General features: G+C 33.0%; 2 protein-coding genes and 3 non-coding genes across 14 annotated transcripts; 4 read left to right on the top strand and 1 right to left on the bottom strand.

Moving 5' to 3' along the window:
- The first annotated feature begins 11,127 nt into the window (after positions 1-11,127).
- On the top strand, positions 11,128-14,163 carry LOC112800414 (ribose-phosphate pyrophosphokinase 1-like). The gene is made up of 8 exons (XM_025842680.3): positions 11,128-11,665; positions 11,777-11,950; positions 12,061-12,309; positions 12,685-12,828; positions 12,915-13,082; positions 13,186-13,255; positions 13,469-13,550; positions 13,834-14,163. The coding sequence occupies exons 1-8, from the start codon at positions 11,507-11,509 to the stop codon at positions 14,012-14,014; spliced, it is 1,227 nt and encodes a 408-aa protein (XP_025698465.1). The 5' UTR covers positions 11,128-11,506; the 3' UTR covers positions 14,015-14,163.
- Positions 14,164-14,922: 759 nt separating this feature from the next.
- LOC112800412 (peroxidase 20-like) lies at positions 14,923-22,135 on the bottom strand. Of its 10 annotated transcripts, none has more exons than XR_011861858.1 (11): positions 21,971-22,135; positions 21,765-21,888; positions 21,574-21,666; positions 21,390-21,477; positions 21,184-21,288; positions 20,271-21,096; positions 19,953-20,124; positions 19,754-19,862; positions 19,464-19,612; positions 19,100-19,364; positions 18,670-18,970 (listed from the first exon to the last, which is right to left on the bottom strand). XR_011861858.1 is itself a non-coding variant. In XM_025842674.2 (11 exons), the coding sequence occupies exons 1-10, from the start codon at positions 22,004-22,006 to the stop codon at positions 19,145-19,147; spliced, it is 1,935 nt and encodes a 644-aa protein (XP_025698459.1). In that variant the 5' UTR covers positions 22,007-22,135; the 3' UTR covers positions 18,670-18,970; positions 19,100-19,144. The 10 variants fall into 10 exon arrangements, 6 of the variants coding, with proteins under 6 accessions (XP_072052429.1, XP_072052426.1, XP_072052427.1 ...); XR_011861859.1 differs by having other exon boundaries at positions 21,390-21,471; XM_025842674.2 differs by having other exon boundaries at positions 19,953-20,137.
- Positions 15,185-15,274, top strand: LOC112804647 (small nucleolar RNA U61). Its single transcript, XR_003203261.1, has one exon. It is a non-coding gene; the product is annotated as a small nucleolar RNA U61 (small nucleolar RNA).
- LOC112804649 (small nucleolar RNA snoR14) lies at positions 15,426-15,509 on the top strand. The gene has a single exon (XR_003203263.1). It is a non-coding gene; the product is annotated as a small nucleolar RNA snoR14 (small nucleolar RNA).
- LOC112804645 (small nucleolar RNA Z101) lies at positions 15,644-15,737 on the top strand. The gene has a single exon (XR_003203258.1). It is a non-coding gene; the product is annotated as a small nucleolar RNA Z101 (small nucleolar RNA).
- Positions 22,136-22,742: the final 607 nt, after the last annotated feature.

Genomic DNA, 22,742 nt, shown 5'->3' with positions numbered 1-22,742 from the left:
ATGACAGTTCCAAAGAAACGCATCTTAAGATCCAAAAAAAATAAAAAAACTCTTTAAAAAAAGAAAGATTTTTGGCTCTTCCAAAGAGACACACTTGATATCAAAAAAAAATTCAAAAAATTCAAGAAAAAGGAAAGGTTTTTTGGACAGATCTTTTTGTAGGGCAATAAAAAATTATATTAGTTGCATGGCAGTTTTAAAAAAACGCACTTCGAGATCGAAAAAAATTCAAAAATCTCTTTGGAAAAGGAAAGGTTTTTGGCAGTTTCAAAGAAACGCATCTCAAGATCCAAAAAAAAAAATAAAAAAAACTCTTTGAAAAAGGAAAGGTTTTTGGTTCTTTAAAAGAGACACACCTTGATATCCAAAAAAAATTCAAAAAACTCTGAAAAAGAAAAGGTTTTTTGGATAGATCTTTTCGTAGGGCAATAAAAAATTATATTAGTTGTATGACAGTTCCAAAGAAGCGCACTTCGAGATTCAAAAAAATTCAAAAAGCTCTTTGAAAAATGACAGAATTTTATTTTCTATACTGGGAGTAATATGGTGTATAACAAGGTTGTGGGGGTGCTAGGTGCTTCACCCGAATGTGACGGCCAGGATCTTCAAATCGGACGGTCCGTTTTCAATCAACTAATCGGACAGTCCGATTTTAAGTTGGGGAGGTACACAAATCAGACCGTCCGATTTGTGTCCCACCAACCACGCGTCGAGCATGCAAGTTGGCCCTCCTTCACTTTGTATACACCCGAAGCAATGGGATATGGTTTCCCTCTTTCACTTTCATTCAACAACACAACCCGATGACCTTCACTTTCACATTCTCCTCCATTGTTAACACCAATCCAAACTTCCAAAAAAGAAAAAAATTTGGACCATTGCCTGTTATGCCAAAAAGAACGAGAGTAAAAGATGTTAATCGTCCCGAATTTTACATTATTAATTATCTTGATCATCCTAATTATGTAAGTTTTATTTTTAAATATTTTAATTAAATAAAAATAATAATTATAATGTTAGAAATTAATAGTTTATTATAGTGATAATGTTAGAGATTAGATTAGTGTAGTAATAATAATTTTTAATAATTTTGATTTAACTAAAATAATAGTGATAATGTTAGATTAGTTGTTTATTAATGTTGATAATTAACGTAGTAATAATTTTTAAATATTTTAATTTAATTAAAATAATAGTGAGATTAGAGATTAGTAGTAAAATTGTAGTGAGATTAAAGTATTGTTTTTGTCCCCAACGTTTGGGGTAAATCTCAAAATTGTCCCTAACGTTTCAATCGTCCTATTTACGTCTCTAACGTTTTAAAATTGACTCAATGTTGTCCTGCCGTTAGGGATCCGTTAATAAAATTAACGGCGGGACAAAATTGAGACGATTTTGAAACGTTAGGGACGTAAATAGGACTAAAACGTTGGGGACAAAAACGATACATAGAAATAAAATTTAATTTTATTCTTCAATAATATCAATTTGTTACTGTACATAGTATTCAATTATTTTTAATCATATTTACACTTAATCACCTTATTTTCATTCTAAATAAATTTATTTTTTTAATTTTACACTTAAAGTAATGTATTTTTTATAAATAAATAAATTTTACACTTTTATTCTAAATAAATAATGTAATGTGATTAGAATGAAAGTGTAAAACTATAAAAAAATACAAGTAATGTGATTAAGTAATGAAAGTAAAATTACATTATTTATTTAGAATAAAAGAGATATAGCCAAATGTTGATTATATGAGAAGGGATAAAAAAAATTATATAAAGCGAATGTTGATTTATACAGTGATATAACCAAAAGTAAATATAAAATTTGAGAATGAATTAGAATTTAACTCAACTTATACCTATTAAAAAGAATTTATTAACATTGAAAGAATATAATAACTTATATAAAATTAAAGAATAAGAAAATATGAAAAGTAATATTTAAAAAATCCTATTAACATTAAAAGTATAGAGTAATCTATATAAAATTAAAACACAAATAAAATTGATATATTACGTATCAAATACAATTTAAAAATGCAAATATAGTCCAATAGTCAAATTTCTCTTTCCCAAGGAAAAGACGCGGATTCCATTCCCACTATCCACCCTTTCTCTTACTCAAAAGAAAATTCTGATTCTTTCTTAAACCCAATAAAAAACTATTTGTTGCATGGCAGTTCCAAAAAATCGAGTTTTCATTCCCAGTATCCACCCTTTCCCTTATTCAAAAAAAAATTCAGACTCTTTCTTAAACCCAATAAAAAACTATTTGTTACATGGAAGTTCTAAAAAATGCACATCGAGATCCAAAAAAATAAACTATATTAGATGCATGACAGTTTTAAAAAAACACACCCCGAAATAAAAAAAATCCAAAAACCTCTTTGGACAGCACAATCACTATCACTATATAGATGCATGACAGTTCCAAAGAAACATACCTCGAGATAAAAAAAATTCAAAAAATTCTTTATAAAAGGAAAGGTTTTTGGATAGCGCAATCACTATCATTATATTAGAAGCATGACAGTTCCAAAGAAATGCACCTTGAGATAAAAAAAAATATCCAAAAAACTCTTTATAAAAGGAAAGGTTTTTCAATAGTGCAACACTATCACTATATTAGATGCATGATAGTTCCAAAGAAATGCACCTCGAAATAAAAAAAAATATCCAAAAGACTGTTTGTAAAAGGAAAAGTTTTTAGACAGCGCAATCACTATCACTATATTAGATGCATGACAGTTCCAAACAAACACACCTCGAGATAACAAAAAAATCCAAAAAACTCTTTGTAAAAGGAAAAGTTTTTGGACAGCATTAAAAGCTTATTTATCAGCGCAATCACTATCACTATATTAGATGTATGATAGTTTCAAATAAACGCACCACGAGATTAAAAAAATCCAAAAAACTCTTTGAAATAGAAAAGGTTTTTGGACAGCATTGAAAGCTTATTCATCAACGCAATCAATTTCTACGAGAAATTTAAAAAGTTTTTTTGTATAAAAAATACAAGCGTTAGAATACTCTTATTTAGTTGGATTCTATTCTCTAAGGTAGCGTTTGGTGGAGAGACAGAGACGGAAAGACTGATACTGAGAGACAGAGACTAAGAGACAGGGATTAAAATAAATTTTAGTATTCTGTTTGGTGTAAAATGAGAGACAGGAATTGAAACAAGAATGAAATTCTAATTTAATTTGCACAAAGGGTGAAATTGGAATTAATTAATTGAAATGAAAGTATTTTAGGTATAAAATGTTATTAAAGTTTCAGTTTTCATCTCTAAAAATTTCAGTCCCCTGTGTCCCTACTTTTTGGAGGTACTGAAATACTGAAATTTTAGAGACAGAGACAGAAATTTTAGTACCAGTCTCTGAACTAACAAACACGATACTGAGTCTCAGTCTCTCAGTCTCTGTCTCAATACTTGAAAACAAATACTACCTAATAGAATATAAAATTTGTATAAATATTAACTAAAATAGTTTCAAATAGTGGTATTTTTTAATAAAATCAAAGAAATAGAATTTTAGAATTCTTTTTATTTAATTTTAAAAGAACCTTTAAATAAAAATAATTTTATTAAATAAAATTTTTTACTTATAACTCATATAAATATCTATTTTAAAATCTATTTATTTTATAAGAAAAATATTTTGAATGAAAACTAAATTAGTGATTCAAAAATAATAAAATTTTGAATTTAAAATTCTATCATCCCTATTTCTTACTAATATGTATGGTAGGAGAAGTAATAAGGGATCAATTGAGATCAATATATATATATATATATATATATATATATATATATATATATATATATATATATATATATATATATATATATATATGTGTGTGTGTGTGTGTGTGTGGGGTATATGCAGGCAAGATGTATTAGGGTCACTTAAAATTTAATAATATTTTATTAATATAATATTATTATGTTATTGAAAAAGATAAATAATAAGCGTTCTTAGTTCAGTTTAGTAGAACGTGGGTCTCCAAAATTCTACAAAACGCGTGATTCTATTCTTGTTATATTAAGAATGACAATGAAATAATTAAGCAACAGTTTAAAGGTTGAATTTGACCTCCTAAATCACTTTGTCGGTATTGTAAAATCCTAAAAAAAAATAGTAAAATTCTAAAAAGTTAAGAATAAATCTAGAGTCACTTAAAACTGACGTAGCATCATGTGAAATTAAAAACAAATATGGAAGTTACCGTTAGCTCTGTTATAATATATTACTAATAGATAAATAGATTGTGAGAAGATAATGTAATTATCCGAGGGATCTTTCTTTGTACCTAATAAAATGTTTTATTATATTTTCTTACTTTTATCTGTTATCTTTTTCTGTTATACAAGTTTTTGGATAAATAGTATACCAAAAACAATAGAGATAATAGTTATTATGCACTGAAAACAGTATTTTCTTTTAAAGTAAAGGGAGATTAACACAACGAAATGGAAATGGAGCAAGAAAAAGAAACCAACAAGCAACATCTGACAAATCAAAGTACAAACCAACTTCTAGTCATCTTCGGCATTGCCATCAATAACCAAAGGGCTCACCACCAATTTATTCATCAGAGAACGTAAATAATCTGTTCATAATTTTCACCATACCTGAGGCATGATTTATGAAGATTCTGTCATTCCTTTTTAATTAAATTGTTCAGATAATAGCAAAGAACCCAATGAAGCAGCTCTTTCTCTCATCCTTCCTAGCTGATATATTTGTTCAGCTTTCAAAGTGTTGCTTTAGTGTACCTGGAAAGGTCCATATCCTTCCAAGGGCGAGCAACCAAGCACACCACACCTGCTAAGTTAGCTCACAACCAACAAACAAATGAAAAGCAGTCTCCACACTTACAACATAAAACACACTTGTCATTCTGATCAATAACACATAATCTAAACAGTCTATCCTTAGTATTCACCCTGCCGACCAACACAAACCAAGAAAATAGCTCAATCTTCGGTGGGATGAAACCTTTTCAAATAGAATTAGTGAAACTATAGCTTGTGATTTCCTCCGATAAAATTTTTGCTTACAACACTTGCACAAAGAAGTTAGTCAAATAAATACCTATTTTATCAAATTTTTAGACTATTCTATCCTCTCTCTTAATTGTGAGTTTGACTGATTATAAGATCTCTCAATCTAACCCCATTTCAAAAATAATACAATCAAACCTAATTAAATCTTGTTCAGACACAATACTAGTATTACCATTCAATTTAAAACAAGAATAAATTACTTTTTTGGCCTTTATTCATTTATTTAAAGGACAAAATATCTTTTTTTTTTAATTTAAAAATCTTTAATTAATTTTCAATTATCCAAGTGACTAGTCTAAACGAATTCGGTAAAAGATGACATACTAATGTGTCAGGATCGCTTAGTCTAGTAATAGAGATTGTTTAGGCCAATTAATTGGATGGTTGGGAAATAGTTATAAAATTCCAAGTTATAAGAAAATGCTTGGTTGGGAAATAGTTATAAAATTCCAAGTTATAAGAAAATGCTTTGTCATTCAAACAAATAATCAAAGACGAAAAACAACATTTACTCTTAAAATAATGACCAGATGAGGCTCTCACCAAACCCACTAATCATGAGAAATAAATTTCAGCTTTGAATTACTGCAAACTCAAGCGTTAAGCTCATTGGCAGTAAATACGAGTAATATTATACTAACAAATTTTATCGAGTAACATCTAGAAAAAAAAAAAAGATCATTTTAAAATAAATCTCCATTTCTAACTACCAAAGATTTAATAACTACAAACAAATTAAATTAATACTATATTTATAAAAGATAAATTTTTTTAACAATATTATCTAATTGTTAAATTTAAAGTTGACTCTGTTAACTCTCATCTTTTCCATCCCATTCTTTTTAACCTCTTCATGCTTAGCTTTCATCCATGGATTTTCAAATATGTTTATTCTGTACAATTAATTAGAACAATTCTAGCATCCAAAAAATGAATAATAACTTAGCAGAAATCACAAAATTTACATATGCAAAAGTTCAATTGTTCAAATTGTTAATTTATATAAGCCACGATGTTCCTAAGGAGTATTTTCCCCCCAAATTATTTTTACGAATAAAACACTTCCAAATCCGTAAACAGAAAATAAAAATCTCAATAATACAAGTAGGGATTTTTTTCATAATAAATTATAAAAAATATTTATTTTCACCAAACTTAGTTTTTAACTTTATTTATCAAAATGCATGTTTTTTTTTGGACAAGTGCGGTCCAACGCGGAACTCTATAAAAATTAGCAAGTTTGCCTTACCTACCGGTGAACTCTATAAATTTTATAGAGTTTGCCTTATCATTCGGCGAACTCCACTTTAAATATATTAAATTGAATTTGAAAAATTAACAATGATAAGTGTTCATACCTGACCTAATACTATGGATCAGGCTCAAGTAAGCCTAAAAGATCCAACCCAAATATTGGCCTTCACCACTTACCCGACCTCATCAAAAGAGATCGGGTCCGACATAGGCTCCTCCCCAAAGAGGTCGGGCTTGACATGAGCTGGCAGATAACACTTACTCAAATAAGTAACTGTCCCCTAAAATCTCTCATCCACTTCCAGAAGTAATATCTCAACAACCCTAAAATAAAAGGACGGTTATCCACCTTCAGAAGTGGAACTATTTCAACGGTGGTTATTGGATCACCGCTATAAATGCACTGACACACTCAGGTAAAACTAAGTTCCAATACATTTTAAACCTGCTTATCCCCTTGCTAACTTAGGCATCGAAGTGTCTTTGCAGGTACCACCCCCATTCCTTCAATCACACAACTCGGACAGCGGCTCCCGAACGCGAACAAGTCGGAGACTACCCTCCATTAACGTTTGGGCCAATTCTTCAAGCCCAACCCACTTATCTCAAGTTACCCACGTAACATTGGCGCCGTCGTCGGGAGCTTGGGAGATCACCTTATAATGGCGGACGACAAGAATGAGGACGGACACACTGCATCAGAATTTGAGCAAGAACAGCAAGATGCAGTTAACAACGACAAGACAATAATCTCTATGCAGAGAGCGGACCAACAACACCGAGAAAGTCTCTCAGGTGTGAAAGACCCAAGGGGAATCTCCTCTGGGGCACACGAATCAAAGAAAGAGGGGCAACCTCATGTTGCCGATTTCATGAGATTGCTCCACAGCCACCAAGGACGGCTGGAGCAACTAGAACAAGAACTAGAGCGACAGTAAGAAGCAGAGAGAAACCTAAGAAGAGAGGTTGAACGACGACAAAAGCTTGAAGAAAAGTTCTTAAGATTGGAGTCCAATCTCCGAGGTAGAGGCCCTTGCGCTAACCGAGAAGATATCCCATTAGGGGGAGAAGATCCGTTTAGTGAAGATATTATGAGGGCAAAAGTTCCGAGGAATTTCAAAAGTTCTGACATGGATCTGTACGATGGGACTACCGACCCAAAGTATCACTTGAGCAACTTTAAAAGTCGGATGTATCTAGTCGACGCCTCTTATGCCACCCGCTGCAAAGCCTTTTCAACGACTTTGACAAAAGCGGTAATGAAGTGGTTCGACAACCTTCCCCCAAGGTCGATCATCAGCTTCGACGACCTCTCGCGCAAGTTCCTCATGCAGTTTTCAATCTAGAAGGACAAAGTCAAGCACGCGCCTAGTCTCTTGGGAGTAAAACAGGAGACCGGAGAACCTCCGAGAGACTATATTAAAAGGTTCAACAAGGCGTGCCTAGAAATTCAAATATCAATTATATTATATATACACTCTAAAATTTAATTACTAAATAAGTTTTTGTTTCCTTAAACAAAAGAGTTCAGCACAATAAAGTGGAGCGAGACAATAAGAAATACAAACACATCAAATAACAACCGAACAACATATCAACACAAAGATTTATCTCATTGTCATCTCCAATATTGTTATCAACAACAAAAGAGATTCACACCTTTCCATTCCTTGTAGTTAAAAAAGGACATGTTAATGATTTTCTCTAATGTTTTCTTTTATTCTGAAATATCCTTCTATTTCTTTTCATCTAGATGTTCCAAATGATTGCAAAAAAATATATCAACCATTTCTTGCGCTCCTTCTTTCTATTTATTACTCCTGTCTAACTTTGAAAATGTTCCTTCAAAGTACCCAAAAAATATCATTGTCTGCCAAAATCAGATATCTGTGCACATTACACTTGCCAAGTAAATTCAGAGCTAAGAAACAAGTGGTGAATACCTTCAACATCCTTATTATATAATACAATATATTATCTTTCTGATTAACCATCCCGATCCGACTCGGCCTTTTCTTTGTATTCACACTGCCTATCAAGACAAACTAAACAAACAGCTCCACTCTTGGTGGAACTAACCCTTTCCAAATAGTCCTAATAAAATTGTAATTTGTTCCGTCTTCCATAAGCATTTTCGCCTATAACAGCTTCTTGTGAATTTTGGGTCTGCATCATCTTGCTTTCATCTTCTGTTTTATCAATCTCTTTTTTTTTGAATAATTTTTTCATTCTGTGCTTAAAAAATTGCCACAATATCATCTTTTTCATTGTACAACATTGTTCTTGACTCCATTACTGATTTTCAAGTCCTTTTGTTTTTCAGTATCTGCTCCTCCAATTTTGAACACTGATTGTCACTGACCCCAACATCATTGTCATCCCCTTCTTCCCTATAACAACCTCTCCAACTCCATCCTCGTCATGCATCGAAGCCTCCCTCCCTCCCTTCGATCCAATTCTTATACCTCCATCAACAAATTCTTGATTGACCCACCATCTGTTTTCAAATTCAATACTATCATTGTTTGCATCATCAGTCCCATCGTTTGCATCATCATCCCGATAGTCCCATCATTCGAGTGCTCAGCGCCATGATCCCCATCATCATGAGCTTCTCTAATCATTCCATCCCCATCACCAACGATTGCATCGAAATATTGTTCCATGATTTTTCGCGTGTTGCTGGACACGTTACGCCGCCGCTTCCATCGTTCCCAACGTCCTCAACATAATCCACATTCTTCACAAATTCAGTGGAGTGTGGTTGGGCTTCAACGTGGTTCAACGGGCACTCTGAATCATCGCTTACACGGTTCGTATCTCGGCCACCTCTAACGTAGTGGTCTCCTTCTCCATGGGACAAATCAACGTCATCTCCTCCGTTATGGCTTGCAAAATGGGTGGGCATACTCTCTCTAAGAATCTTGTTACCCACCCGACCTGGTTATAGCGGACTCGGCCTAGATGCAATGCCTTCTTTAGTGTTGTTCACCCATGTTGTTGATGAACTTGGGCCCATGTGGCCTACTAACCCTTTTTTGTAATTTGTTTATATTACTGGTCCATACATTAGACAGACATTGATTTTTTTTATCCCTTATGGCCTCTTTTTTCAGCCCATTATGCCTACTGCTACAGCTCCATGTCAATGTTTTTCAAATTCTACTTCATTATTTATAACATCACATCCCACAAAATTAGCACTTCCTTCAATATCTCTATAATCTGATTGATATGATTCTATTTTTCTGTGATTATATTTTGAATGGTCATTAATCCGCTCATTTAAAATTAGTTTTGGAATTACCAATCTACCCTTCTCTTCTTCATCCTCCTTTAGCACCTCCATTATCACTTCTGCTGCTTGGTCTCCATAATCTAGCGGATTTGTTAGCCTTATCGACCTTACAACCATATATGTCCATTTACTCGCTGTACCATTCTTTCGTTGTTTGCAGCTTGTGCCACTTTTACCATCATTTTTCAGGTTACAATGCAATCTATATGCTTCACATCCCACCTCTTTTACCAATACATCGAAGTCACTAGTACCTATTGGGATATGAACCTATTCATTGATCACATCCATAACACATGTATCAATTTGCAGATGTCTGACACTGAAGGAGATGCACGATTCCATTACTTTATCACACCCAACTACTTCACCTCATTGACCTTCTATCGTCTTGAAAATATTCACTGACTAAGCATGCAATAGAACTCCAAAACATTCTAATCACACTCTTCGAATTTCACTTCTCTTCAAGTCTATACATCGTGAAACAATTGTAAAAAACTATTCATTTTAAAAGTGTATGTTTTTTCAACATTCAACACACAATCAAAAGTAAGAAGAGTTTTATACGCTCCCAGTTTCGGTACTTAGATGACTTGAGACAAGTTCTTCACAACCATTTCCTTCAAGGAGTTAAAATCAATAGCATTCACCGTATCACCTACTAAACTTCTCCATAGCTACTCCAAATATTCTTTCGACACAACTACTTTTACCTTTTTTGTCCACGCGTTTTCCATATGGATTTTGTTCTTTTTTCTGCTTCTTTAATTCTTTTACGTTTATAAGTGAGTTTATTTGGGCCTCTTCTCGTTGTGGCTGACGAATTATAGTGTTTTGATTGTCACTATTTTCTCTGTGTCCTCTCCATGTCTTTTCTATTCGACATTTTACTATATTTTGTTTCTCCCACAAAATAATCTTGTCTCTTAACTTCATTCATCATTTTTGTTATAGTCTTCAAGACCCTTCATTCACTGTATATTGTACGAACGCAAAAATTTATATATTATCATTTTTTTGTTTTCACGATAAATATATATCATTTATATGTCTAATTTAAAAGACTCATTTTCTAAATACTGATATTCTTTTTTATTTTAAATTCTAGAATCCTTAACCTATTTTTTAGTTCTACTAATATTTTTTGTGTTTCTCATCTACACTCTCTCTCTTTCTTTCTCGTTCTCTAACAATAATACTGTCTTAATTACTAAATAAATTATTCGTATAGAATATCATTCGAAAAAAATATTAATTAATATATACTCTTATAAAGATCATACATTAATAAAATGTCGATGTTTGTATGGATTTTGATGGTTGTTATATAAGACGTTAAAACATAGCATTGTTAGCGCTAACATTTGTAGTAATAATTTGCATATTTTGGAAATAAACTGAAAGAAAGAAAGAAAATAAGAACGGTGCATGAACAATAATATGAATGTACCAGACTACCAGTCAAGTTGTCTAGGTGCATGGAATTTTTTCTTCGCCTTGTATTTAAATCAGCATTAACCACGTTTCCATTTTTCTTATCATCTATTTTTTTTCTTTTTTTTTTTTTAATTCATGCTGCATTTGCTAATTACTAACCCTAATTTGGCAAAGAGCATAAACACCTTTGAAAAAAGAAATTGAAAGCTGGCAAGATAAAGACGAGCGCCTCTTTGAAACGACGTCGTAGAAGAACCCGTGCATGAACCGCACGCGAATACCGAATCCGGTGCTAAAGAAAGAACATAGACACCACCTTGAACACACTTGCACCGATAAGAGAAATATAAACAAAGCTTAGTTCCAAATTCAAAAGGAACTTCCTCTTTCTCCCACTCACAAGCATAAACCCTTAATCGGCGGCAAATGGCGCACACTCTCCTTCAGCCTCCACCGTTGTCGTCGTCTTCTTCTTCTTCTTCGGCCATGTCTTCCTCTTCCTCTCTCTTCCCTCGTGCCTTCGCTCTTCAATCTCTATCCTTTGATCATTCCCGCACTCCAACCTTCTCTCCCTTTACCTCCCTGGTAATTGCATTTACAATTAATAGTTTTAATTTTCTCATTTGTTCTTCCCACACACACTCATTTCCCAGTTTACATTCTTTTAATTTAAAAAATGGTCCTTTGTTGTGTTAGAAATGTGATATGGTCCAACCCCTAAACTGTGTCAAAGGCGAACCGGTAATTCCAGTTCTCAATGAACCCTCGCTTCCTAAGTTCCTTGAATTACCAAAGACTGGGAGAACAGTCAATAGGAACGGTAACAAGTTGAAGCTTTTCTCTGGCTCCGCCAATCCTGCACTTTCTCAGGTTAATTCCATTAACAAAATAAAAGTTTCTAGTTTGTTACTTAGCGTGAGTTATCTCTGAATTGGATAGTGTTGTTGTTTTTACTAATTTGCTATTTCCTTTCATTCTAGGAAATTGCTTGGTATATGGGCCAGCAGCTTGGGAAGATTGCTATAAAGCGATTTGCTGATGGCGAAATCTATATCCAGTTGCAAGAGAGTGTTAGAGGTTGTGATGTTTACCTTATTCAACCAACTTGCCCTCCTGCAAATGAGAATCTAATGGAGCTGCAAATAATGATTGATGCATGTCGTAGAGCTTCTGCCAAGAATATCACTGCTGTGATTCCTTATTTTGGATATGCCAGGGCTGATAGAAAGGCAAGTATTCCTTACCTTGAAGCTTATTCTCTTTGGAAGGATTTCATCTGTGTGGTTTGTGAGGTAGTGAAGCAGCTAGTCAATTGATTGTTCATTTTTCTTCTGTGCACATTGCAATGGAGAAATGATTTGTTTTCTCTTGAGTTTAAACCATCATTGAATCAGATGTTTGTGTTTTTATGTCTTATAAGATAGTGTTAAGCTGTCATTGAATATGATGTTTGTGTTTGTATGTTTATAGGATAGTGGCTGGTTAATATAATTTTTTTTTGTGTGGCAATATTATTGAAGAAGATTTTCAATCGTGGTTTGTTTGATTGATGAAGCAGTTGAAACTAACCAATGATTGGATTTTCTTGCTCTTCCCCATCTCAGACTCAAGGGCGTGAATCCATTGCAGCTAAACTTGTTGCAAATCTTATTACGAAAGCCGGTGCAGATCGTGTTCTTGCTTGTGACCTTCATTCGGGGCAATCCATGGGTTACTTTGATATTCCTGTGGATCATGTACATTGTCAAGTAAGTAAGATTTAAATGGCAGTGGTTAATTTTGACATTTGTTGACAGCTAGATGTTTTTTAACGGTGCCCTTCTATGCCCACTAGCCTGTCGTCCTTGATTATCTTGCCAGCAAGAGAATAAGTTCAAAAGACTTGGTGGTTGTTTCACCTGATGTTGGTGGCGTTGCAAGGGCACGAGCTTTTGCAAAGAAGTTATCTGATGCACCTTTGGCAATTGTCGACAAAAGGCGTCAGGGACATAATATAGCTGAGGTGATTGCTAGAACTAAATATGTGCATTATCAAGGTCATACTAAATTCCTTTTGGAAATGGCAGTTATTTTTTTGTTTCTTATGTTTGAGCTTTACTCTGCAGGTGATGAATCTGATTGGTGATGTAAAAGGAAAAGTTGCAGTTATGGTGGATGATATGATTGACACAGCTGGTATGGGATTAACTTTCACTTCCAATTTCAACATTTGATAGGCAGCAGACTATTGGTCCTGAACTTTTATTTGCTGGTTGTTTTTTCTTTTGGGAATGGCAAAGGGATGTGTAATGCTGCCAAAATGAGTTTTCACTAAATTGCTTCAAAAAAATATTTCTGTCAATTTGTTGGGGTTATACTAGTTTGAGTTCTAATTGTACTGCATTTCAGGGACCATTGCCAAAGGTGCTGCTCTGTTACATGAAGAGGGAGCCAAAGAAGTCTATGCATGCTGCACTCATGCTGTTTTCAGGTATTAAGTTGCTTGTGTCATAGATATTAGGAACTATCAAAAGTTTTGTAGGGTCGGTGTCTAACTGTGCAGTGTTATACCCTAATTGAATCATTAGTGCATCAATTTACACTAGTTGTGATATTTTACTCGGTAGAGCCTAGAGTGATATTTTACTATAGAAAGTTGGAAACCTCACAGCATAATTAGGTGTTATCACTTTAATTAAGTTGCATCTGAATTCTGAAGGAATATTATGTTTATGTTTATTGCTTGTTTTGTTTTATTGAAAAAATTATTACAGCCCTCCTGCAATTGAGAGGTTATCTGGTGGCTTATTTCAAGAAGTGATCATCACAAACACCATCCCAGTTGCAGACAAGAACTATTTCCCGCAGTTAACTATTCTTTCCGTAGCAAACCTGTTGGGTGAAACAATTTGGCGTATTCATGATGATAGTTCTGTCAGTAGCATTTTTCTATGATGAGTTCAGATTATTTATCATAGATGATAGATAGATAGGTAAATTAAATCAATACTTGTCTGGAACCCAAGATTTTCTTATTTTGTATCAATTTTACTGGGTTATCACTCAGTAGTTTTATATATATCCTTTTGGAATGTTCAACTTCATGCATTGTGATTAATCTGCCATGCCTATGACAGCAATTCTTCACAAACCCATACAACACGTTAGGCCTAAATTAACAATGCTTTCTGTTGGGCGAAAAAAAAGGGAATTCTTATTTGTATGGTTGCAACTTGATATATAAGGTGGAGAAAAACTTTGCATCCAAACTATATAGTAAAAGGGTTTGATACCTGATAGTAAATAAAAATTAACTAGAACTTTGATTAAATTCCAAGCAGCGAAATGATGGATCAAAGTCTAAACTTAAGAAGATTAATAGTTTTAAAACATGGGGACAGATAATGTCATATATCAAGTTAAGATTTGAGATCAATTAGACAATTACTAATGCTAATTCGTTTCCAAAAAAAATTCAAAAAAGAAGTAAAATGTAAAATGTGTAATACTCTGGTGAAATTTTTTTTATATCTTTATATTAAATATTCAAACTTTTATATGTGAAACTGTTATATTTTTATCCTTTTAAATATGAGTTTAATTTTGATGCATTGATAGTGTAAAACGTTTTACTTAGATAAATATTTTTACCGATGTGACGTTACGTAATTAGATGTACGTGTATATTACTTTATACTAACAATGCATTAAAATTAAATTCTTTAGATATTCCATTATAAAAAACTAATTAATTAGAATAAAAAATTATTTGATAAATTTAAATAATTTATATAAAATATAATAAATGTATAGTCTATCTATATATTAAGAAGTGCAACATTTTCTTAATTTAATACGCAGGGTAAAGAATATAGCTAAGATTAAAATGCAAAATATTCAAATTATGTATAACAATATTGTGGCTATTAGAATGGAATGGGCCTCAAAGCAAGTCCGGCTCAATCCAAATCAGCTGAAAACCCTAAAACCCTAATTGGTATTCTATAAATTCAGAAGGTTCCTCCATCTACTTCGATAAGGCGTAGCAGGTAAAGTTTCATGGATGAACTCTTCTCTTGCGAACACACCTGAAGTCATTAGAAGGATGAAATTGGTTGAGACTTGAGGCAGTGATGAACAAATAACTGTGCCAGAGGCGAGTTTCTTTCTTGAGCTCGTCGTTGATGGCGCAATCCTCTAAGAAGTTCTGAGCTCTCAACTTCATCGATTACATATCTCCCCTCCTTTTCTGTTACGTTTTTCAAAAAATCTATTCGTATTTTGGATGTGTGAATTTATTTTGGATTTCGAATTACTGATTGAAATTAGGGATAGGGTTTTGGATGAATGAAAGGAGAAAAAAAATGCGATGTGACGAAAGAAATTCATTGTCTGTCAATCCGCTGATACTTGCGTGATGTACACATGAATCTCGACAGGCTCTGATCGCTACTTTTACTTCCTCTTCATCGTCATGTAACACCTTTTTTCTTTTTCTTCTTTCTTCAGATTTTAAATTTTTATGCTCTATAATTTTGAAAACGAAACGATTTTTTTCCGTTATTTGCAAGCAAGGGAAGTAACGTTGGGCATGTGATGAAACTTATTTTGACAAATGGGTAATTTGCGTCTGAATTCTTTCATTGATGCTATACACCTTGGAGACCTGATGCCCTTACCCTTCCCATATCTCTCTGTTTAGATCTAAAAATTATTATGCATATAAGATCATTAATATAAAATATATATTAAAATATAAATTAAATTATCTATATTTAATTAAATTATATATATTTATATATAAATATATTAATAATTAATAATTAATTTTAATATATTAATAATATTTTAAAAAAATTATTGAATAAGGTTGAAATTTAAAAAGTTGTAGTTGTCTTTCTAATTTTTTAATTTACAAACTAAAGAAAACTACATTATTTTATCCCCAGTTCATTCAGCTTGTTATTAGAGATGTATATGGTCCAATCTAATTTGAAGATTTGGTATGGTCTGGTTCTAAATATCTTAATAGTTAATTTGGTGTGATTTTATTATATCTAAGTTTTAAAAATAGACTAAATTATTATTTTGGTCTAAGTCTAGGTCAAGATGAATTTGGTTTTACTCGATTATGTGTACTTTTAAAAAAATTAAAAAGGATATATATATGTTTTAAATTAATTTTAATATTATGTTATAATAATTATATGTTTATTGTTTTATTTTTAATTATACTTATTAAATTAGAAAATAGATTAAATAAGCATCAAATTAGAATTTATGAACAGATTTAAATTCATTTACGGATATTAATTTTTCGATAACAAATCTTTTCTTTATAAATAAGTGAGCATAAATAAGTATTTTTTATAAGTTATTATTAAAGTTTTAAAGAGTTAGTTTTTACTCGATTTGGACATATGAGTAATTTGAAAATGTTTAGGTTTTATCGAATTTAGGTTGGATTTAAAAAGTAAATATAAATTTGGTGTATATTTATTATTTAAGGTTGAGTCTGCATCATACAAACTTGATTTTACTTTACCCATAAACATTCTTATTTGCTATAATAAAATTGAAAGAAAATATTAATGTACGTCAATATTACTTAAATGTTTTAAACTAAATTGAATGTCTCAAACTAGAAAATGCAACTTCAAAGTCTCAAAACACATTTTTATATAAATTGAATTAGTTAAATTTGATTTAACGAAATAATACTAGTGAATCGAATAAAATAGAAAAACTTTATTGAATGAAAATTGAATCAAGGGATTGGATTTGAATTAGATAAAAAACGTTATTAAATAAATATCGAATCAAGTGGATAAATCGATTTATATAAAAATGTACTTTAAAATTTTGATGTTACATTTTTTAGTCTAGGCATTCAAATAATATTAACGTGCATTTGGTTTATTAAAGTGTTTTGTCCTAAAGATAAAATAGAAATTCACAAAGTCAAACTAAACATTGACGAACCTGCAATTTTGCCTAATTTGTCCTTCATTTCCGGTAAGTACATTAATATTCCCCATCTTGATCATGGATTTAGCAAACGACTTAAAGAAAAGGTCTTCATTGGAGGCATAAGCCCAAACCTGCTCCGTTATTCTGCCATCGTAATCTTGACTAATCAACACGTTATCAGAGCCTAACAAGCCATTCCCTTGTAGAATATTAATGAAGTAATGATTGTCAAACCTGTTTGGGGTTTCATAATCCAACGGTGCAAATTTGTTGTCCCTTCCAGTAATGGGGCACACGGACTGTAGGATCCTTCGGAAGCTTGTGTAACGCTTATAGTGATCATAGCCATAGTGATATTCCTGCTTCGGTTCATAGATTCTTTGCCTGAAGCTCACACATCTTGCTCTTCCAATGGTGTGGCTACCTGATAGAGCTACCAAGTCTCCTATGTCGAGTTCCTGCTGTGCAAAGTTGTTGATGAGAGCTTCCAAGGAGGAATTTGGAGCTGGGATCAACAAGTTTGCGCCGCTGAAACTCGATTCTAGAGAGTCTTTTCTTCCAAGCAACACGTCCCATCTCGGTCCCCCTCTCTAATAGTAGTAGATGTGATAATTAGACGATTATGTAAAATATTTTATATTGTTAATGCATAAAAATTATGCTGTACCAGTTGAACTGCATCGCGAGCTGCAAGTGCAAGAATATCAGCACAAGAAACTGTTAGGGGGCATTCCTCTTCAAGCAAGAACTTGATCTTGTCTATGATCTCAAATCCACGCAGTGAATCCTTGTTTGGTCCTGCTTCTTTTTCGCTTGCCATCCCTTCAATGCTGTCCAAAAGCACCGATGCGTCGCACCCCTACAACGCATTCACATGTACAAATATTTCATTGACTTTCTCTATACTTTTGTCTCGTATTTTTAAACATAAATAATTAACTGTTAGTCAAAAACAATAATTTCTGATAGCTATGTAACCTTCAACGTACAAAGAATAATGTATAGAGATGGTTTAGTTTAATTGATTACCATCACAAAACAATCATGAAAGTGTAGTCGCAGTAATGATGCTGCCAGACGAGGATCTTTCAACACTGCTACTTCAACATTGTGTCTCACTATCTCTTCAGCCAAGGGACACTTGTCTTGGTAGTACTCATGAACAAGAACATCATCGACGCTCCGAGTCAGACTTGGTGTGTTGAGCAGAACAGTTATTAAGATCAATAAGAGTTTCATATGCTCCATTGATGAAAAATGTACTGATCCTGTTGTTTCTCAATGTGTTGATTGATACTTAAGTAGCTAGCAACCACTCTGATAAAGATGTTTTCTTGTACCATTTGATTTCAATTTGTTTCTGCATTGTCAAACCAAACTCTTGCACTGCAGAATTTTTTCAGGTGCTTTCGGTTTAACCAAGAGTTGATGCAACTACCATCACCTAATTGCATTTTCTTAACTTCTGTTTTGGAGATTGTTTCTTTCTTTTTGAAACTGCCTTTGGTGAACTGCATATAAAGACAATGGATTTCCCTACTATTATTTGTCCATATAAAATACTTGACATTAATCAAAATTAATCTTTCTTTTGAATATAATCATGTTTCTAATTTCCCAAGCAATGTGGCATTAAGTAATTTTCAAGAACCAAGTCCATTGTATAAATCAATCTTTGGCTTACATAGAATGTGTCTACTAGTGTGTTTCAAAAAGAAAGAAAGAAAAAGGACCAAAACTTTATTGTCCAAGAACCAATAAATGGAGTGATTGTTTACCAAAGATAAAAAGAACCCCTCTTCATATATCAGCCTATTACTATGTACATATTTCTTTTTAGTGTAACAATTATATGGATAATGCTTCCATGTAACTCAGGTTTGCCATAGTGCTCCTTATAAATTTGTCACATGACTTCAAAGACAGCAGAGATCTCACACCCTGTAGAGAAGCAAGAAATCATGTTATCTCCATGCAAGTCAAATATAATTATATAGACACCATGTATACCCTTTCTAAGATATCAGAACACATTTATTTAAAGATGATATTAAAAAAAAAATCCCTTACCAAGTACATTGATATTGCTCCCTTTCTTGAAAGAATGCCTAATGTCTAATAATATGATTCTATTGCACCATCTTCATCAAGAAATATCTCAGGGTGTATTGCTGCACTATTGACATTTAAAACTCTCTTAAGTTTTCGGTGGTCAAATACTTCAACTTCAACCAAGAATATTGAACTAACAGGTCTATGATCTGAGAGCTTAATCTCTGCACGTTCATATTGAAGTTGCTTTATACCTTTTCCTAGCCACAATATACGGTCACACCTGCATAACCATACCCAGAATCAAACTCTGCATAACCATGCATATACCTTGATCCAAACAAAGATTTGGGCTTGTTTGTTTGTAGAATGTTGCACTTACCATGCTGGAGATCTCTTCTTTTCACCTTCTTTTGTGTTCTCACCAACATATCTATCAGAGTTAAATTCATACTTGTAAGTTGGTGGAAAGTTTATCAATCCCTCTCTCCATCCACTAAATACATGCCCCTCTCGCAATTCTTTGCTTAGCTGCAATACAAATTAAGTGGAAAAATTTAGAAATTATCTAAGATAAACCAAATTTGCATCCATTTAATTAGTAGTATATAAACAAACAAGTAAAGTTGAAAGATTTGATGATGATAAAAGGTACTAAGATAGCATTCTTACTTGATCATTATTCTTAAGTTGATCCCACTTCTTTAGAGCCACCAACTTTCGAACCTCGGTATCCAACATGTCAATACGATAATTCAAATCCCCGAACCAGAAAATTTGACTGTTACAGCAGGAAACAAGTCATGAATGACAATGAACACATAATCTGAAAGAACAATCTGCATAAAGCTTGAGGTTAATAAAGGCTTACTCATGAGATGGGATTGTTTGTGGTTGATCTGTATCAAAGATAGAAGAGGAAGAAAAGCAAGTTCTTCTTAGGATTTCGTGAACATCGGAGTTTCGCCTAGCTCCATCCTTTTGGCCGGAAGTAAGGTGGGAGCAAACGAAGCACAGGCGTGACTGATAGAGAGACATACTAACTGAAACAGAACCCTGCATCAGTGAGAATTGTGTTGGTCATAACTTCTACTCATGTTGGTCTAAATGAGCAAGTTTCTATGTGTAAATCCAAAAAAGACTAATGATGATGATCATAGAATGCATGATATTATCAATGATTGCTTACCTTGTTTCCCATGTAGCCCATGAAACCAACACCAACAGGAGAAACTTTCAAATTGTTAATGTGTCTTCTCAACTTCCTCTGCACCCAAACAGAGACATAGATCCCTACCATTTGCTTGCTGACAATCCGAACATACCTCGGCCGCGAATTCAAGGCACTTAATCCATCTTCATTGTCATGAACATGGCTTTCGGGTAACTCAACAAAAGCATCATCTTCCTCAGCTATTAACAGGTCAGTGACTTCATCTAAGGACTCAACTATTTCAGGTATCACTTTCTGCTCTTTCCACAACAATCCCAAGTTTCCAGAGCTATGGTGCGAGCTCTTCAATCCAGCACCATATATCAAAGAACTTTCATTCCTGTTAAATCCAATTCTTGCTGAGCTACTTAGTACTCTCCTCAACTTTGCATCTGAATCAACAATTTGTGGGATTGCATCTAGTGGTCTTTCAGGCCAATCTATTATCTTCTGAAGATCAAGGCCATAGATTTTTCTCAACTCCAAACTCTTGCTTATCCCAATTATATCTTTAGCTTCATTCTGCTGATGCAGATCATAATTGTCAGCTACAGTTCCTACATACTCCTCATTCATCACCATATCTATTGCATTACCATCTATATTCTCTGCTAGAAGAATATCATCAGCAGAAGTAGTTCTTAGCACCGGCGAAGGAGGCGCGCTGTAACTTTTGTGTATTCCATCAGGCTCATAAGACTTGTTTAGTGTTCTTCTAATGATTGCTTCCCATTTTCTGATTGGTGCATTGTCCTCTGCTCCTAGTACATTTCCAGCATTCAATGGAACTACCTCTTGAAACCTGTGGTACCAGAGTTATAATCAACTATGATTCAATAAAAGACAGTTCTTTGATCATAAAGCATTGGAATCTTGAGAAAGTGGTTACCCCAGAATGTAAATATCTGCTGGTTCTTGAGTAGAAAGCCATTCATCAATCCCAAGATCTTCACTTGGAGTTCTTCCAGCAACATTCCAAGTTCCAATTGTCACCCTGCAGAAAAAAAATGAACCATGTTCAAGATGCATATATATTTCATTGATTACTGAACTTGAATGTTGATTATGCAATGCATGATTATCATCACCACATACCTCACTTCCTTAGAATTTATGTACTGAGCGCGAAGTGTTTCTGATTTCCCTCTTCTGTGTCTTGTCTTGTTTCCCTTGCAAGCTGCATCTGAATCACAAATATCAAATCAAAGATTATGATCAATTTCCATGCAAACCATGCCAAGATGCTATAAATTTTTGTAACAAGTAAGAGAATTATTGCCTGATGATAAATGACTTTGGAATATGCATTGGTTCCCTTGAGTTCTAGGTGGATTATCTTGGAGCATTCGAGTTCTTGAATCCTTAACAGAACCTGAAACAAGAAGAGGAAACAATCAAAGATAAAAAATAGAAACAAAAAGCAATGAATACAATAATGAATGTAGTAGTAGTTAAACTCCAAATGCATACCATCATCTTCACTCTCAGTTTCAGTTTCGGTTTCAGTTTCAGCATCAACTTCATCTTCACTAAAATCATTGGCCTTAGGCTTAATATTCAGCCACTTTTTCATCACAATGGAAGGCCAAAAGGCCTGCTACAACAAAATGAAAAACCATGAAATCTAATCACATAATTAAGTGTCAAAGAATGATGTTAATTATCAATTTAATTACCTCTGAACGTTTTCCTCTCTTTGCCTTCATATGCATCTTCTCAGGTCAAAGACTACTACAACAACACAACAACACAAGCTTCTTAAATTAAATATATAGAAATAGAATCAATCACTGACATTCATTTGGTGCTATATGAATTGACATGTAACATATATATATATATATATATATATATATATATATATATATATTTTTTTTTTTAAATATCAGAGGCACTATATCTGACATTGGATTAATGAGAAGGAAGATTCGTACAAGGAGCAATGTTAGAAAATGACAGAAAATGTTAAAATGTGTGTGTGAACATACATTACAATTACATCCACAATCACAACTTGCAAAAGCAAAAATAATAACACTGCTGGTCCTCACAGCAAGACTCTCACCACGTCTCAATTTTCATATAATTAAAAAAACAACCACTATACTTATTCAATTCGAATTCCAAGACACAGAAACCATGTCACTTTCAGATGAAGACTTGTATGTTAATTAATTAATTTCTCATAATAATAAAGCCCCAACAAACACAAGAATGCTGAAAATATTAATGTTGATGACTAATATTTGCTTAGAATTTTGTCATAATCAATTAAGCAGGTAACTAGTTAACAATAATGCAAATAAAAATATCAGATAGAAACAAGTCCAAATTTACCAAGTGCCAGAAAAGTTAAAAGGGTGTAGCAAAAAAACATAAATACATACATATACTGATATACATATATATTTATATTATATGATCACCGTCAAGATGTGCAAAAAGGAC

This window comes from Arachis hypogaea, chromosome 5 (assembly GCF_003086295.3).
Source record: "Arachis hypogaea cultivar Tifrunner chromosome 5, arahy.Tifrunner.gnm2.J5K5, whole genome shotgun sequence".
Classification (NCBI taxonomy): domain Eukaryota; kingdom Viridiplantae; phylum Streptophyta; class Magnoliopsida; order Fabales; family Fabaceae; genus Arachis; species Arachis hypogaea.
Note: the sequence above shows the minus strand (reverse complement) of the source record. Positions and strands in the feature narration are given on the sequence as shown.